Genomic DNA, 19259 nt, shown 5'->3' with positions numbered 1-19259 from the left:
TAGAAAAAAAGTTTACATCTACTACAGATGATACAGACATTTAAAAAATTATACAAGGTCTTTTGAATAACTTTGTAAGTCAAGAAATTTGAATACATTTCTACTAGGATAAAATTTACAAAAAGCAGTGTTAAGAAGACCAGACGTAGTGGTTCGCACCTGTAATTCCAGCACTTTTGGAGACCAAGGTGGGGGATCACCTGAGGTCAGGAGTTCAAGACCAGTCTGGCCAACACAGTGAAAGCCTGTCTCCACTAAAAATACAAAAATTAGTCGGGCGTAGTGGCAGACGCCTGTTAATTCCAGCTACTCAGGAGACCAAGGCAGGAGAATGGCTTGAATCCAGGAGGCAGAGGTTGCAGTGGGCCGAGATCATGCCACTGCACTCCAGCCTGGGTGATAGAGTGAGACTCCATCTCAATATAAATAAATAAACAAACAAATAAACAAATAAATAAATAAAATAAATAAATAATCAATGTAAGAAGAAACAGAAAATTTCAACACTCTCATAGATAATGAATTATAGCTGTAATTTTAAAACCTAAAAAAGAAAACACTTCAAGCACAGATGGCTTCATAAGTTTTCCAAATATTCCAGGAAGAAATAACTCTAATCTTACGTACTTGCAGAGAAGAGAATAAAAGAGAAAACTCCCTACCGCATTTTAATTGGCTAACCTAACCTTGATTCTAAAACCTGAAAAGAATATAAGAAAGAAAAATTATAGGCAATCTTATCACCATGCATATACAAATCCTAACAAAATATTAGCAAACAAAATCCATTAGTACACAATTATGAAGAAGCTGAGTTTAATTCAGGATTATAATGTTGGTTTAACACTAGAAAATCAATTTAAATAAACAACACTAAAAGACCAAAAAGCAAAACAATACAGCTATCTCATTGAATGCGGAAAAGGCATTCGATAACAATTCAACTATTCATAACTAAAAAAAAAAATGCTTAGTAAACTAGTAACAGAAAGAAACTTCCACAATAAAGGAAAGTATCTTTAAAAAAACCCAAAACACGCAGAACATATGTTTAAGAATGAAATGCTGAACGTTTTACCTTTAAAGATACAAACATCACCACTTCTATTCAACAGTGTACTGGAGGTACCAGTCAGTACAATAAATTATATATATTTTAAAAAATCGACAGGAAGAAATCACATTGTTATTATTCACAAATTATATGATTGTGTGTAGAAAAAAGAATCTATAAATGTGTTATCAGTTTCTCACTTTATCAATTCTTGTGGAAATAAAAATCACTGTACAAAAATCATTATTTTTTTAATAATGAGTATTCTGTTTCTGTACAAAAATTGATTCCATTTCCATACAAAGCAAACGACAGAAAACAGAATTTTTGAAAAAGACATCATTTATAAGAACATTAAAAAATATCAAGCACGAATAATAAATCTACAAAAGATATGCTAGTCCTCCTTGGTAGAAACTAAAAAAGTTTATGTACTAAAAGACACTAAAGGCCGCCTAAACGATGGGGGGATTTCTGTTAAAAAATTAGAAGATTCAATAGTGTAATTATAATTCAATACAATCTTAACTAAAATTCCAACAGGTTCATTGGTTTTTGTTTATTTATTTTAGTGGAACTTTACGAGCTGATTTTCAAATTTATGTAGATATACAGAGGGCCAAAAAGTAGCCAAGAAAAAATTTTAAAATGTATTACTTTCTCTACATAGTAGACCATATAGAGGCAGTACTACAGAGACGTAGGGAAAATATTCTTTTAATAAATGGTGCTGAAATAATCTGGTATAATATGCAATATAAATAAATAAATAAATGAATCTGGACTCCCAAATTATACTGTATATTAAAAAATCTATTTCAGGTAGATTTTAAGATTCAATGTAAAAGGAAGAACAAAAAAAAAAATTTAGAATGTAACACAGAATACCTTCAAAATTCTGAAATAGAAGAAAATTCCTTAAATAAGATACAGAAAATATTAGCTGCAAGACTGATACATTTAAGTATTTTAAAATTAGGCATTCTAGGCCGGGCGGGTGGCTCAGCCTATAATCCCAGCACTTCAGGAGGCCGAGGTGGGTGGATCGTGAGGTCAGGAGATCGAGACCATCCTGGCTAAAACGCTGAAACCCTGTCTCTACTAAAAACACAAAAAAATTAGCTGGGCATGGTGGCGGATGCCTGTAGGCAGGAGAATCGCTCAAACCCAGGAGGCAGAGGTTGCTGTGAGCTAAGATCATGCCACTGCACTCCAACCTGGGTGACAGAGCAAGACTCCATCTCCAAAATAAATAAATACATAAACAAACAAATAAATAAATAATAAAATAAAATAAAATAAAAGTAGGCATTCTAACCACCAAATTCACCATTAAATGTATAAAACAGCAAGCCACAGAGAAGAAATATTTGAATCACTTATAACTGACAATGGACTTGATCTAGAACACACAAAAGTCCTAAAAATCATTAAACAAAAGCAAACAACCAAATGGAAAACAAGCACTCTAGACACTTCAAAAGAGAGAATCCAAATGGTCAATCATACATATGGAAAAGTGCACACCACATTAGTCTTTGGGGAAATAAAAGCTAAAATGAGATTCAACTATAAATGACCAGATTGGCAAAAATTTAAAAATCTGACAATTCTCTAAGTATTGATGAATATGCGAAGGAATGAGAACTCTCATATTGTAGGTGTTAAGTATAAATTAAGGTACGCCCTCTGGAAAATAGTTGGCTATTACCTGCTATAGATTAAGATACCCACAGTCTATCACCCAACAAATTCCACTTCTAGAAAATACCCTAAATAAAATATATATATATGCATGCAGGATATATATTTTTAAAAGTCTGCAAAATTGCTGTTTGCAAATAACCAAGGATCAGAAACCATTCATACATCTATCAGCAGAATGGGCAAATAAACTGATTTATAGTTAGACAATGGAATATCATACTGAAATGAAAATCAGTGAATTACAGCTACATTTTGTAACATTAATGAATACTAAAAACATAATATAAAACTAAACTACAGTATTTTGGCTGGGCATGGTGGCTCACGCCTATAATCCCAGCACTTTGGGAGGCCGAGGCAGGTGGATCACCTGAGATCAGGAGTTTGAGACCAGCCTGGCCAACATGGTGAAACCTCATCTCTACTAAAAATACAAAAATTAGCTAGGTGTGGTGGCGGTCACCTGTAATCCCAGCTACTCGGGAGGTCGAGACAAGAGAATCGCTTGAATCTAGGAGACAGAGGTTGTAGTGACCCAAGATCATGCCACTGCACTCCAGCCTACCTGGGCTACAGTGCAAGGCTCCGTCCCAAAAAACAAAACCAAAACCAAACAAACTCTCTCTCTATATATACAAACTATAGTATCTTAGAATGTAAACTTCGATGGTAAAACTCTCTCTCTCTATCCATTTTTTTGAGACAGAGTCTTGCTTTGTTGCCCAGGTTGGAGTACAGTGGCACGACCTCGACTTACTGTAAACTCCACTTCCCAGGTTCAAGCGATTCTCCTGCCTCAGCCTCCTGAGTAGCTGGGATTACAGGCACCTGCCAGCATGTCTGGCTAGTATTTTTGCATTTTTTAGTAGAGATCGGTTTTACCATGTTAGCTAGGCTGGTCTCGAACTCCTGACTTCAAGTGATCTGCCCATCTTGGCCTCCCAAAGTGCTGGGATTACAGGAGTGAGCCACCACACCTGATCTAGATGGTAAAACTCTATAAACAAAATTATGCAATTATATCATTAATCAGGACAGTGAGTAGTTTGGTGGGTTGCTGTGGTTGAGAAAGGGCATGCTAAGAACTTCTGGAAGGCAGTCAACGTTCTTGTTTTTGTCCTGAGTGGTAATTACAAAGCTGTTTATTTTCTAATGTTTTAAAACCTCATTCATTTATGTTTTATGTACTTTGTCATATGTAGTATACTTCACAAAAGTTAAAAAAAAATAAAAAGGTTTACAAAATTGAGAACAATGGTCAGTCTCAGGGGAGGGAGAGATCAAATTGAGGAAGGTCATTGGTAGCTTTGAAGATTACCAGGCTGTGATGTCTGCTTTCTTAAAATGAGGAGTGGATACGTTGCTGTTTATTTTATTATTACATTTTGTACATGTACTTTACTGTATTATTTTATAGGTAGAAGGTCACCAAAAGTGCAATTAATAAAAAAAATTTGATACACTGGAATTCATTAAAAACTTTCACACTTCAAATGACACCATCAAGAAAGTAAAAAGATAATCCATAGGAAGGGAGAAAGTATTTGTAAATCAGATAGCTGATTATTTTACAAATCCAGAATATATAAAGAACTCTTTCAGTTCAATAACAAGAAGATGAATAACATTATCTTAAAATAGCAAACTTTTTTTTTTCTTTTGAGACAGGGTCTTGCTGTGTTGTGCAGGCTGGAGAGCAATGGTGTAATCTTGGCTCACTGCAACCTCCACCTCCCAGGCTCAAATGATCCTCCCACCTTAGCCTCCCAGGTAGCTGGGACTACAGTAGGCACACGCCACCATGCCCAGCTATTTTTTGTGGTTTTGGATAGAAACAGAGTTTTGTCATGTTCCCTAGGCTGGTCTCAAACTCCTGAGCTCAAGCAATCCTCCCACCTCAGCCTTCTAAATTTCTGGGATTACAGGTGTGGGCCACTGCGCCTGGCCAATGACAAAAGATTTGAATAGACTTTTCTCCAAAGGAGGTACACAAAACAATGTGCCAAGAAGCACACAAAAAGATGTTCAACATGTGTAGGTTGTTAGGGAAATGCATATCAAAACTAGTGAAGTTCCAATTTACAATCACTAAAGGTGTCCTAATCAAAAAGACAGATAATAACAAGTGTGGATGAGGATTTGGAGAACAGAAATTCTTATTCATTGCTGATGAGAATGAAAAATAATATAGGCACATTAAAAAAAAAAGAGTTTAGAAGTCTCTAAAAATGTTAAACATGAGGTACCATATGATCCAGCAAATCCACTCTTAAGTATCTACCTAAGAGAGATGAAAACATATGTGGACACAAAGACTTGTACATAAATGTTCATGGCAGCATTATTCCTAACAGCCCCAAAGTGGAAATGACCCAGCTGTTCATCAACTGACAAATGGATAAACAAACTTTAGTGTATCACTACAATTTGGCAATAAAAAAGGAAGGAAGTATTGATACATACACAACACAGATGAACCTCAAAAACTTATGCTTAGTGAAAGAATCTAAACACAAAAGATCATACAGTAAATAATTCCATTTATATAAAATGTCCAGAATAGGAAACTCTATACAGATAGAAGTAGGTTAGTCACTCTCTAGTGCTTGGGTAGGAGTGACTGCTAACAGGTATAAGGAATCTTTTCAGGGTGTTGGAAAAGTTCTAAAATTAGCTTGTGGTGATAGCTGCACAACTCTGTAAATATACTAAAAACCATTAAGGTATACACTTACAATAGGTGAATTTTTTTATATGTAAGTAATATCTTAATAAAGCTATAAATTTGTCAAGTAGGGCAGTTTCCTTAAATATTACTGCATTTTTCTGGAAAAAAATCATTTAAAACTCCTAGAACTTGATATTGCTCTACTGGCAATTTGGTTCCTTCCTGCCCCAATCCTTCTGCCTTTAAGAGGGGGAAAATTCAGGGGCATAGTAAATAACAAGTGTTTTCCAAACATAAAAAAGTATAAATCCTCATAGATTAAAAAAAATCCTCAAGTGACTGAGAATCTTTCTTAGGGCTGATAAAGAATAAAACGGGTTTAAAAAATAAAGAAATGAACTATCTATAATGAGGCAATTTTCCAATTCTGAATGACAGAATACAGGGCTTTCTCCTACAAAGCCTGAGGTAATCATTTTTAAAACTGTTTGGTAGAAGACAGTTAATATTCTGGGAACTTTAATGTTTTCATAAATAAAACTGAGTACTTCTGCATCAGTTGATACAATAATCTCATATACTTAAGGGCATATCCAAATATTTGTCTTTCTAGCAAAAAAAATTCTGTAGGAGGATTGTTTTTACCGTTGACGTGAGGAGGAAACTGCCAGGCCTTGTTAGTTGAGGGACCGATGTCCCTGCGATTGCCATGGCAACGGTCTGGCTTATCATACTTCCACTCTCACTTTCATAATCATCAGTGGCTATACAAATTGGTCTTCCTCGTTGATTGTGAGTTTCTAAAGAAAAATAGTCCAAAACAAATAAATAAATAAAACTCTTTAGTTGAACTAATTCCTTTTCCTATTCTCCACTATTCTTTAAAAGAATAACCTGTTAACATGTAATAGTTACTAGATTTACTTCTTTTAGATAATATTTTAAATATCTTTAACAGTAACTCATTGCTATGGTAATAATTTATAGTTTATAGAGAACATTAACTTGCTAGTCAAAGAAGATATAAGAATATAAACATTTCTGCCTTCAGGTAAGGAAATTCATGTTAGTGATCAAAATACTAGAAAGACTGCTCAACTATCAGTCTTTTAAAGGCAAATAGTTGGTTATCTTTGTAACACCAGCACCCGTTGAAGTTCTTAATACACATTAGATACTCAGGAAACGTTTCTGTTTTACTAAACTGGAAGCTTTTGGGCTAATTGCTAGTTTAAATTCCCTCATTTGCCCTAACGAAAATATTGTTGCAAACTAAATTCTATGTTTAAGTAAATTCTAAATATGCAAAGCAAGAGCAATAAAACTTTGTAGGTTCTAGTTTTGAAGAAATAATACCACTCAACTTATTAACCTGGTGTTAGCAATAAACAAAATTCCTGATATTCAAGTGAATATTCATTTCAATTTTATATATATGAATAAAGTCAAAACTGACGGTGGTAAACATCTGTCAAGTTTTCTTGTATTTTTTCAGATGTACAGTGCATGTTTATTTACACAAACATTCCCTAAAATGTAGGTATAGAATTGTTATAAAATCATTGTTTTAAAATTCATCATAAGAACTATTTAAAGCAATCTTATACAGAATTCTCTCACATGGTCAAAGGTTTTTTTTTTTTTTGGCAATATACTTAAATATTTATAGTTTACTTTTATCAGTGCACAATTCTTACTTTCCTAAAATAAGATCTTCATCCTTGAGATATTTTCTAACACTTTTAAACATTGAGCTTTGCCTTTAAAATCTGTCTTAATTATACCAGGTACCTGTAAAATCATACAGCTGAGGTACAGTTTCCATGATAATACCAATCAGAGGTAGATACAACATGGCCACTCGAGCCTTTATCTGAGGGTCAGAGTACCGCGGGTCTGAGTCATGACTGGAGAGTAAATTGTGTACCATATTGATGACTTTCTTATGCAATCCAAACAGTCTATTTAAAAAGATGACGACAAAGAAAAAAAGCAGTAAGGCCACAGAGATTAGCTAACATTTTTAAAACAAACAGTAAGTCATGGTATTGAAAAAATTTTGTTCAATTTCTTACCTTTGTCATATATTTGCATGCATTCCATTCCTACAAAACATTTCTCATTTTAAAATAAATTAAATGTATAAAAATGTAAAAAATGTGTAAAATAAGAATTGAAGAAAAGGAAATGCTATATAAATTCACTTAGAATTAAATCTGAATATTTTTATATTAACTCCTTATTAGTATATTTGAATATAAAGAAACTAAGACTACTTACAGTTACATTTTGAAGCTAAACAAGGTAAATTTTAAAATGCTGTAAATGTTATTTCATCAAATCAGATCTTTTCACATTTACCAAAAATAAATTATTCTCTTTTTCTGAAAGAAAAATCCCCTACCTAATGGATTATGTAGCCCACAGGCTGGGGTTGCCTTTGACATCTCTATTTAAACTGCACTTCTTTACTAATATACCTCATTTGGGCCCTTACAACTTTTTTAGACTCCCAATCCCCCTCAGTTTCAAATGGGCTAATACACTAACAAGGGTCACTTTCACTTAAACATTTTTGTCTCTCCTTAAGCTGATGGCACTTTAACTATGCAAACCATTCTAATTTAAAATTTATCTACTCCAACTTCAACTGGCCCTTAATGTTGCATCCACCAGCAGTTTCAGATCTCACTCTCTCTCCTTAAGCCTCTTACTATCAATCACAACTGAAGACCTTACTTCCAACTTAGGAAAGAAGAGCCATTCTGAATTTGCTCTGGCCAGGTCTTTTAACACAATTCCATCTTTATAGCTCACAAATCATCTTTCCTTTTTGTCTCAGAAAAAGTGTACCTTCTCACAGAAAATAATTTCTCCATATGTTCAATGAACCCCACCTTTTTTCAATAGCTTCAATGTCTCCCTTCATTATGCTCTTCCCTTCTTTCTTCAAATGTGTCTTTCCTATCTTGAAAATACATCATCACTTTAAAAAGTTGAGACTAGAAAACAGGTAGTCTTCCTCCAAAGCCCTTGATTGTATCTGCCATTTTACAAAGCTGTATGTGAAATCTAGATGGAGATTCTTTATTCTTTCTTCCAGCTCTTTATTCATAAAGTATACTTTTATAGAGGCTTTAAACACATGAAAGCAAACAGCTAAGAGATGGCCACACACTCAGACTACAACATCCAGAAAGAGTCTGCCTGCACGTGGTGCTCTGCCTGCAAGGTGGCACCACTGGGCCTTGCCTGCACCAGCTCACTCAGACACACAACTGTGACAAGATGATCTGCCTCAAGGGTTATGCTCACCTGCACCCCTGTGCTGTAACTGCCGCAAGAAGTACAGCCACAAAACATGCTGCGTTCCCAAAAGAGAGTCAAATAAGACACCTCCCCTGGCTCCTCCTTCTCCCACTGGGTGGCCTCCTGCCAAGCCCCATGGCCTATGTTTCCCTTTTATTGACTAGTGGGTATAGGGAGGGCCAGTGGGTGGAAAGTATACGTTTAAACATTGTTAAGAACCACATCTAGCGAATCTATCTCAGATCTCATTATCCAGCTCCGCTTGACACTCTGTCATCTTCTCAGGATTTTCTCCAGTAGTTCCCACCTTCCCCAGACTCCCCATCATTATTCCCAAGGCTTAGATTCTGGTCAGTTGCTTTTCACGTTCTCCTCTTTGACTTCCTGTATAAGCACTAATGATTGCCAAAGGTGTTCCTTATCTCTAAGCAGCTACCATACTCATACTTCAATCTATCTAAACTCTATCCACTCGTCTTCATAAAGCCTTTTCATATGTTACACTGCTTAATCCTATTCAGTTATTAAATATATATTAATACAAGATCTGTAATATCCTATTCTAGATGTTGAAGATAAGACATTCCCCATTTTTAAGGAGCTCACTTTAGCAAGAGAGAAACACAGACACAAAAACAATAATTCTTCAATAATTCAAAGAATTTTTCAATTCTTTATAAATGCTACAATAAAGGAATATAAATCGTTTCATCTTCTAAAGAACCATGTACTACAAAACCAACATTTAATCATAGTGTACTGTTTTGCAGTCTTAACTTTCTAATTATAATGAAAGTTTCTAAAGAGCAAATCTTTGGTTAATTATAGAACATATTATTGCCACTTAAGGAATTATTCTTGAATATAGCAAGCATGTGGATTAAAAGACAAACATTCCTCTCAAGGATCTTTCTACGACAATGCTGCATATAATCTATATACCTCCCAATACAGTAAAATTTAAAGGTGAGATGTGAGTTTCTTACAGTTAATCATTCATTCATCAAATTAACATACATTACCAAGTGCCCACTTTGTTCCAGACACAATACTAAGACACTGGGAATACAGCACTGAACAAGAAAGACAAGGTGCCTGTTCTTATGCTGTCACATGCTCACATTCTACTGTGAGAGGACAGATAATAAACAAGCAAATTTCAGATAAGTGCATTGTAGAAACTAAAACAGGATTATATGGTTAAGAATGACTGCGACAAGGGCAACACGGCTGTTACTTATTTATGAGACAAAGCCTTGCTCTGTTGCCTAGGCTGTGGCATGATGTTGGCTCACCGTAATCTCTGCCTCCCAGGTTCAAGTGATTCTCATGCCTCAGCCTCCCGAGTAGCTGGGATTAGAGGGATGCACCACCACGCCCAGGTAATTTTTGTATTTTCAGTAGAGATGGGGTTTTACCATTTTGGCCAGGCTGGTCTCAAACTCCTGACCTCAAGTGATCCACCCACCTCAGCCTCCCAAAGTGCTGGGATTATAGGTATGAGCCATCATGCCTGGCCTATTTATTTATTTAATTTTCTTGAGACAGGGTCTCACTCTGTCACCCAGGCTGGAATACAGTGGTGTGATCACTGCCGCCTTGACTTCCTGGACTTAAGTGATCCTCCCTCCTCAGCCTCCTGAGTAGCTGGGACTATATAGGCATGCACCACCATGTCTGGCTAATTAAAAAAAAATTATTGGTACAGACAGGGTCTCACTATGTTGCACAGGCTGGTCCTGAGCTCCTGGACTCAAGCAATCCTCCTGCCTCATCCTCACAAAGTATTGGGATTACAGGCATGAGCCTCCGTGCCTGGTCAACATGGCTGTAATTTAGGTTGGGTGATCAATGAAAATCTCACTGAGAAGATGCTGTTTGAACAGATGCCTGAAGAACCACAAGCAAGAAATGACTATGTGAACATCTGAGGGCTGTTCAACATTGCTTCAAGAGGAGAAAAATCCATGTGCAAAGGCTGAAGGTGGGAATGAGCTTGGCGCATTAGAGAACAGAAAGTAGGCCAGCATGGCCAGATTTTGGTATGTGAGGAGGAAGAGAGTGGCAGGATAAGACAAGAGCCAGATATACAGGGCCTTAAGAACCTATATATGGCAACTATATGCAAGACTATCTTGCAGTCATGAGACGCTCCAGCCTTAGGATAAAGTTGACACTTCCAGCAGAAAAGAAATGTAAAGAACTGGAATCATGATGGTATCACTGAACTGATGATATTACTGTGATAAAAACCTATCTTACTGGGGGTTGATCCGTTCGGAGCCCCCTCCAGCTCTATACCAGGGAGCTGTTTTCTTCTTTCTTTCCTCTTTCTTGCCTATTAAACTTTCTGCTCCTTAAAACCAAAAATAATAAATAATAAATAATAAAAATCCTATCTTTCTTCCAATTTTGAAATAGTAAATTTCCTTCCTTTAATAAAGCCAGCTGGAGGAAGAATTTTCTATTTATTGTAACCCAAAACACCTTCATATACCAAGTAAACATACTGAAAATATAGATTCAAATGAGTGAGCTATACCAGTTATTTTAAAAAGCTAGTATGTTGCCGGGCGCGGTGGCTCAAGCCTGTAATCCCAGCACTTTGGGAGGCCGAGACGGGCGGATCACGAGGTCAGGAGATCGAGACCATCCTGGCTAACACGGTGAAACCCCGTCTCTACTAAAAATACAAAAAAACTAGCCGGGCGAGGTGGCGGGCGCCTGTAGTCCCAGCTACTCTGGAGGCTGAGGCAGGAGAATGGCGTGGACCCGGGAGGTGGAGCTTGCAGTGAGCTGAGATCCGGCCACTGTACTCCAGCCCGGGCAACAGAGCAAGACTCCGTCTCAAACAAACAAACAAACAAAAAAGCTAGTATGTTTAGATAAGTTGTTTTTAGAGTGTTTTTCCCCAAACAACAGATTCTTTTATTATTTTTTTTAATGACATCATAGTCATTTGTCAAATGGCAAAATACAAAAGTGGCGCCAAGCAGGGGTGGAAGGCCCAGAGTTTCACCCATTTAGTTTGCCCTCTCTGTACTCCAAAGTCTGCACACACTGCCCACCCCAATCTACACGGAAACCCATTAAGCACCTCTTCAGGACCCTCTAGTTCTGTTTAGAACACAGGGTGAAAAACTATTTCTTTAAAATAGATTCCAAACTTAGGAAGTTGCCATTATAAAAACACATGTCTTTCACTTGCAGATCTGGCCTTTCACAATTTATTCGGTATTGACTATGCCCCTGACATACTGCTAAGAACTTGACATACCTCCTCTTTTATTCATTCAATAAATATATCAGAGGACCCTTGTAAAAACCTATTTAAAGTATCTCTTTTTGTTCTCTGGAGTTCTTGTATGAGGCTAAACTGCATTATAAACTTGTATTATTCCTACTATGAGAAAAAAAACCTTTAAGCCATTATTACCCAAATGAGTTATGGTCATAGTATTAAGATGGACATACCATACATAGGATGCTGGACCACAACAACACATCAAGCTTTTTTTTTTTTTTTTTTTTTTTGAGAAGAAGTCTTGCTCTATCACCCAGGATGGAGTGCAGCAGTGTGATCTTGGCTCACTGCAACCTTTGCCTCCCGGATTCAAGCAATTCTCATGCTTCAGCCTCCCGAGCAGCTGGGATTACAGGCACAAGCCACCGTGTGTGGCTGATTTTTGTTATTTTTAGTAGAGATGGGGTTTTGCCATGTCAGCCAGGCTGGTCTCGAACTCCTGGCCTCAAGTGATCTGACTGCCTTGGCATCCCAAAGTGCTGGGATTAAGGTGTGAGCCACTGCGCCTGGCTACATCAAGCTATTTCTATAAATTCAAATCATCAGGCCAGTACAGTGGCTCACGCCTATAATCCCAGCATTTTGGGAGGCTGAAGTGGGCTCCCAACTACTCAGGAGGCTGAGGCAGAAGAATTGCTTGAGCCTGGGAGGCAGAGGTTACAGCTGGCTGAAATCAAGCTACTGTTGTCCAGCCTGGATGAGGGTGACAGAGTGAGACCTATTCTCAAAAAAAAACAAACAAACAAAAATCACCTATCAGACAACATACTTTTCTAACTACATCAATTTCCAAATATCCTTTAAAAATGTACACAACTTTGGAAGTTTTTAAAACCTAAAGACATTTGTTTATAGGGCAATTTTTGAAATGAAATGCTACCTAGTATGATGGCAAATTATAAATTTTTGGCCAGGTGCAGTGGCTCACACCTGTAATCCCAACACTTTGGGAGGCTGAGGTGGTGGATCACTTGAAGTCAGGAGTTTGAGACCAGCCTGGACAACATGGTGAAACCCTATCACTACTACAAAAACAAATAAATTAGCTGGGTGTGGTGACATGTGCCTGTAGTCCCAGCTTCAGGAGGCTGAGGCAGGAGAATCGTTTGAACCCAGGAGGCAAAGGTTGCAGCGAGCCAAGATTGCACCACTGCACACTAGCCCGGGAGACTTCGTCTCAAAAAAAAAAAAAAAAAAAGAGAGAGAGAGAACTTGGGCTCTAGAATAAAGCCTTGGTTCAAAGCCTGGCTCTGCCACTTTTTACTCAGTGACCTTTCTGTGTTTCTGTTTTTCTAATCTGCAAAATGGGTATAATAACAGACTTCGCCTTCTTAGAGTTATTCTGAGGATTAGATGACTTAATACTTATAAAGCACTCAGAACTGAGCTTATCATATAGCTATTATTTAATAAGTGCTATTTTTTCCATTGTATAAAATTGTTCTTCACAAAAGTGACTTTAAATATATGTATATTCACACAATTTGCATATCTGAAATGTTGCAAGAGCAAGAATCTATCTCAAACAAACAAAAAAGGATAAATTTTTCTGACAAGGAATCAAAGACCATTTTCCTCAAATGAAAAGCACTTACTTTGGCCGGGCGCGGTGGCTCAAGCCTGTAATCCCAGCACTTTGGGAGGCCGAGACGGGCGGATCACGAGGTCAGGAGATCGAGACCATCCTGGCTAACACAGTGAAACCCCGTCTCTATTAAAAAATACAAAAAAAACTAGCCGGGCGAGGTGGCGGGCACCTGTAGTCCCAGCTACTCCGGAGGCTGAGGCAGGGGAATGGCGTGAACCCGGGATGCGGAGCTTGCAGTGAGCTGAGATCCGGCCACTGCACTCTAGCCCGGGCGACAGAGTGTCTACTCCCTCTCAAAAAAAAAAAAAAAAGAAAAAGAAAAGCACTTACTTTATATCAACAAATCTATCTACTAATATGCACAATTTATTTTACATACTATTAAGAAGAAAAAGAATGGTACTAAATGAATCATGATATGCCACCAATTTTAAGACAAATCCCAAATTCAGAGGTGACAAAATATGAGAAAAAGTGTTTCATAAAATTGATTAAACAGATAAGTGAGAAACTTAGTGAAGAGGGAAGTAGAAAAAGAGTGTGAAAGATTACTCTCCTAATCCTTGGGAAATGTGAGTGGAATACTTCTGTCCACCGTTCAAAATGAAACTCATATTCTACAAGGTAAAAACTGTTCTACTTACCCTTCGGCATCAGGGTCTAAAATGACAGCCAGCTCTGTTAACACAAGTCCTGCCAAATAATGCTGTTGGCGGAAAGGCACGGACAATTCAAACATATTTGCAATCTTTTGGTCTTGTACGTTCGTAGAAAATCCAGAACTCTGTTGGAGAGTGAGGCAGAACAAGACTATAACAGCAGTGCAACCAAACATCCTACAGACACAGCAATATAAGAAATGAAATACTTTTTCCTAGGGTAGTTTATTTTATATGACTAACACTAAAGAAAGCGACTTTTCAGACTTTTGGGACAGGAAACTATAATGAGATTGCTTTATTAATTTAAGTACTTTACTAAAGAAATTAACCATTGAAAATTTAATTATTTTACATTTCTTTTTTCATATATACTTTCATTTTCCCCTTTATTTCCTTAGCCACTTTTCAGTATCACACTCTGACAAAAAAAAAAAGAAGCAACTAAATCCAAATGACATAGATGCACTTACCCCAAAGTATAAGAGAAATATTCATAGTTAAGGCTACTGGCTTCCAAAGAAATTTGAAACACCAGTACAACTGTTCTTCACAGAATATACTACCTCTGGAAAATTACCATCATTTTGTTGTCTACTGATTTTTTTTTTAACGTCTTAATACTGCAAAATATTATAGCATTCTCCAAGATACAGTCCATATTGAGGACTCACGTGGGGTTTCTTAGAGCAACAACAGATATATTTCTCCATGGCGAAAATCATCTCCTAATGAGAACATAAAACTCTTCCTAGCCTTCCAAAAAAGAGTGATGTCTCTGTTATCTAATAGAATCTGAAAATTATGTACCTAGCTGAGAAAGTGGGCAACAAGATAACAGAAGAAATTCTATGAGCATTTCCTGGCTCAATGAGATGTTCAGTAAGGAGTTACATATAAACAAATATGCTTCCTTAAGGGTGTTAGCAATCATATTTATGATTAATCTGTCTGTGTAGCTACATCTTTGGCAGAGGATAGGGAAAGAGAGAAAAAGGGCAGCCTCATCCATTAGATTAAGGGCATGCTAGCCAGACTGAACAGTTTGTGGAAAAATAGGCTGATCCAGAAGATGTTTTTTACAAAGATAAAATGAAAAGTTATGGGCACCCTTTGATATTTTCTAGTCTTTCTAGCTGAAGTGTAAATTTTGTTTTTTAAATGAAGCATATGAGATATCACCTACATAATCCTATTCAGGAATTAAATATATTGAAAACAAAATTAAGAAGTACTAAGATTAACTTTCACTTTAGAAATTAAGAGCTTAAAGAAAGTAGCCTCCTTGCCTCAGGAACAATACAGTAGAAAGAGTGTTTCACTGGAGAAAGGAAAATACAGGCTTCTCTGATACTAAAACCACAAAATCTCTTAATCTCAATTTATAAAAGAGGACGTACATATTACCTGCTACAATAACACTTTTTCATCTACAGAGACCCTACTAGCTGTTGAAGTCAAGTACCACCCACTGAAAAACCCATCAATTTTCATCCAGTTTCCTTTGGGGCTTCTGGATACAAGAGAGTTAAGCAGGGCTTTGTCATGCCTCCACTGCAGTTTGACTTCTCTGTTCAATTATGCTTCATCCCCCACTTCCTTTCACAGGTATTGATCTCTAAAAGACATCTTGCATTTGAGACTCATTCTTCGTGTCTGTTTCAGAGAACCCAATTTGTGAAAACATCTAAATTAGTAAGTTTATTTAGGTGAATTCATTCACATGTGCATTAAGTCTATGAAAGGAATACAAAACAGTGGTTAAGAACTTGGGCTCAGCCAGGAGCAGTGGCTCACATCTGTAATCCCAGTAGTTTGGCAGGCTGAGGCCGGCGGATCACGGGGTCAAGAGATTGAGACCATCCTGCACAACCAACATGGTGAAACCCTGTCTCTACTTAAAACACAAAAATTAGCTGGGCATAGTGGTACACGCCTGTAGTGTCAGCTTCTCAGGAGGCTGAGGTAGGAGAATCGCTTGAACCCAGGAGGCAGAGGTTGCAGTGAGCCGAGATCATGCCACTGCACACTAGCCCGGGAGACTCCGTCTCAAAAAAAAAAAAAAAGAGAGAACTTGGGCTCTAGAATAAAGCCTTGGTTCAAAGCCTGGCTCTGCCACTTTTTACTCAGTGACCTTTCTGTGTTTCCGTTTTTCTAATCTGCAAAATGGGTATAATAACAGAACTTGCCTTCTTATTCTGAGGATTAAATGACTTAATACTTACAAAGTACTCAGAACTGAGGCTATCATACAGCTATTATTTAGTAAGTGTTATTTTTTCATTGTTTAAAATTCTTCTTCACTAAAATAACTTTAAATACATGTATATTCACACAATTTGCATACCTGAGATGTTGCAGAAGAAACAGAAGGTGATGGAGATGCAGGTGGAGTAAGTAAGCTGCAGGGTAAGTTTAATGTAACATAGTGCTCATGACTGCAGATGATTCGCAGAAAATCCAGCCTCAAGGACACCAGAATGCTCGGATTCGGTAATGAGTAAAGCTTTGAAGACACCTTGTAAGCAACGCGTAAGTAAGAGAACACCAATTGAATCTATTATTTCTTTAATACTAATACCAGAATGGCAAATTAGAATTAAAGAGGTAGTACTTGGTATCCAGTTTGGATTATGTGGCTTAAGTAACAGTATCACCTTATTTCAGAGTTACTGCTAAAATTAAAAATTTAATACTATAAGGTTTACTATATAAACACATTTGACTAACCTAAAAGCCACATTCTTGTGTTTCCAATATAGCATCAATATTTCTACTTCTCATAAAACAGGGAAAACATATACCACCAAAATAACTTCATATTATTTCCTTCTTAAAAGAAATTATCAATTCTTTTTATAGCAATTTGTGCTTACCTATATTTATAATTTGTCTGTTTTCTCAGCGACATCATAAGCTACTTGAGGAGACATACTATAAACTGATTTAATAGCTTTAGTATCCCTACAGCTTAGCTCTATGTTTGGCAAATATAGGAGGTCAATGCTTAAAGAATAAAGACAGGATAAGTTCTGGTAGCAATAGTACATAAAGTTTTGGGGGAAAGGTAAAAATGATACATATCATGTTAAAGTATTTTCATGTGGGTGAGTGCCCATGCATAGTTTTAACTTTTCTATTAGAAGAACTAAAAAAGGCCGGGCGTGGTGGCTCACGCCTGTAATCCCAGCACTTTAGGAGGCCAAGACGGGCAGATCATGAGGTCAGGAGATCGAGACCATCCTGGCTAACACGGTGAAATACTGTCTCTACTAAAAAATACAAAAAACTAGCCTGGCAAGGTGGCGGGTGCCTGTAGTCCCAGCTACTCGGGAGGCTGAGGCAGGAGAATGGCATAAACCCGGGAGGTGGAGCCTGCAGTGAGCTGATATCCGGCCACTTCACTCCAGCCTGGGTGACAGAGCGAGACTCTGTCTCAAAAAAAAAACAAAAAAACAAAAAAACAAAAAAAAAAAAAAAAAAGAAGAGATAAACAATAAAGGCATCCAATAGAATATTCAAAATTCTAAATATTAGACTGCCAAATAGAATTCTGGACTATTAGTTCCCCAAAGCTAATCTGTAGACCAGTTGTGAGGTGCTTCACAAGTACTGTGTACTCCTCACTCCACCACCATGAGAAGTTTGAACTTCTCAATAATTCTGGGAAGGGACTCAGAAATATGTGTATTTTTAAAGCTCCTTTAAAAGGTAATTCTAAAAGGCTTATATAGTTTACTACCAAAGTGGCCTAGCAGAACCAATAATTAATGTTTTCTAGAAGGCAGACTTCACTAATCAGTTGATAAAAATTTTAAAACAAAATCAGCTATGTGTGGAAAAGTTCCAGGATGCTTTTAATTTAGTAAAGTCAAGATAATGAACAACATTTGGCAAATGCATAAACATGTGTCCATATTTCCAAACTATACAACATCCAGGGCTGGATTAGGAGGAATACCCAGCAAAATGCAGTTGCTTTAAAAATCACTCAAGATACAAAAGTCCACTCGGTATAAACGCTCCACTTGCATGACATCTTGAGACTGCTTTACATTACTACTGACTTGATGGTATGATCCAGAATGGAATTAAAGAGTCACGAGTAGGCCAGTATAACTTAAGGAAATACTGGCTGTACTGATAACAGTTTGCCACAGTCCTTGTGTCCTGATAAAACAAGTGTAATTTATTTTTGCCTTGCTAGTAAATACATGTTACTTTAGGCTACTTTTTGTTTTAATATCAGTACATAAATGTGCTCTTAAGGTCTCTTGGCTCTAACTCTGAAAAGAACATAGTATTTAAATTATTTGATTACTAATTATTCCTTACTATGCATTACCTGTTTATAGCAGGACTTTATAAGGCTAAAAACAAATCCTCTGTCCATAACAGACAACAGATCATTGAGAAAGAATGCAAGGCTTGTATTGAGTCTCTCAACCATTTCTGTGTCCTGTGAAACAGAATATAAAACAAAAACATATTAAAGTATGATAGTTTAATCTGAACTTGAAAGAGAGATAAGTGGGGAAAAAGTTATTACCTTCTGAAATCGTGAAACTATATCACTAGCAATCGTGCTGACAAGAGCTGCAATGTCATCCATGAAACGTTCTGGAAAACGACTTTTCCTTGGAGCATCAAGTTTATCATTAAAGTATAAATGGTGCACCATGCTCTTTACCTGAAAAAAAGACAGAAATTATGAGTTTAATTTCCTATGAATATAATTAACAATTACAACAACTCTAAACACCTGGACTCTCTCTAAAATATGGCATGTAATTTAATAGATGACTGAAATATTTTTAGCTTCTCAAATATTTTTTAAAGTTCCCTATGATGTTTTGCATTTGCTGAAAAAACAAACAAACAAAACACTATATTACCTTCAGAAAATTATGCTGGCTAACAATAGGAGAAAAAATTCTGTGTATGTCAACAAAAAATTTTTCAACCTTTAA

General features: G+C 36.8%; 1 protein-coding gene across 2 annotated transcripts in view; it reads right to left on the bottom strand.

The window, feature by feature from the left end:
- The window catches only part of DOCK7 (dedicator of cytokinesis 7), a 243640-nt gene that overhangs the window by 72906 nt on the left and 151475 nt on the right, over positions 1 to 19259 (bottom strand). For both annotated transcript variants that reach the window (XM_026454153.1, XM_026454154.1), the window contains exons 25-30: positions 18839 to 18979; positions 18635 to 18748; positions 16637 to 16807; positions 14275 to 14414; positions 7221 to 7390; positions 6075 to 6229 (exon numbers count right to left, since the gene is read on the bottom strand). In XM_026454153.1, coding sequence (XP_026309938.1) covers positions 6075 to 6229; positions 7221 to 7390; positions 14275 to 14414; positions 16637 to 16807; positions 18635 to 18748; positions 18839 to 18979 — 891 coding nt within the window. The remainder of the gene's footprint in view (positions 1 to 6074; positions 6230 to 7220; positions 7391 to 14274; positions 14415 to 16636; positions 16808 to 18634; positions 18749 to 18838; positions 18980 to 19259) is intronic.

Source organism: Piliocolobus tephrosceles, chromosome 1, assembly GCF_002776525.5.
Source record: "Piliocolobus tephrosceles isolate RC106 chromosome 1, ASM277652v3, whole genome shotgun sequence".
Taxonomy (NCBI): Eukaryota; Metazoa; Chordata; class Mammalia; order Primates; family Cercopithecidae; genus Piliocolobus; species Piliocolobus tephrosceles.
Note: the sequence above shows the minus strand (reverse complement) of the source record. Positions and strands in the feature narration are given on the sequence as shown.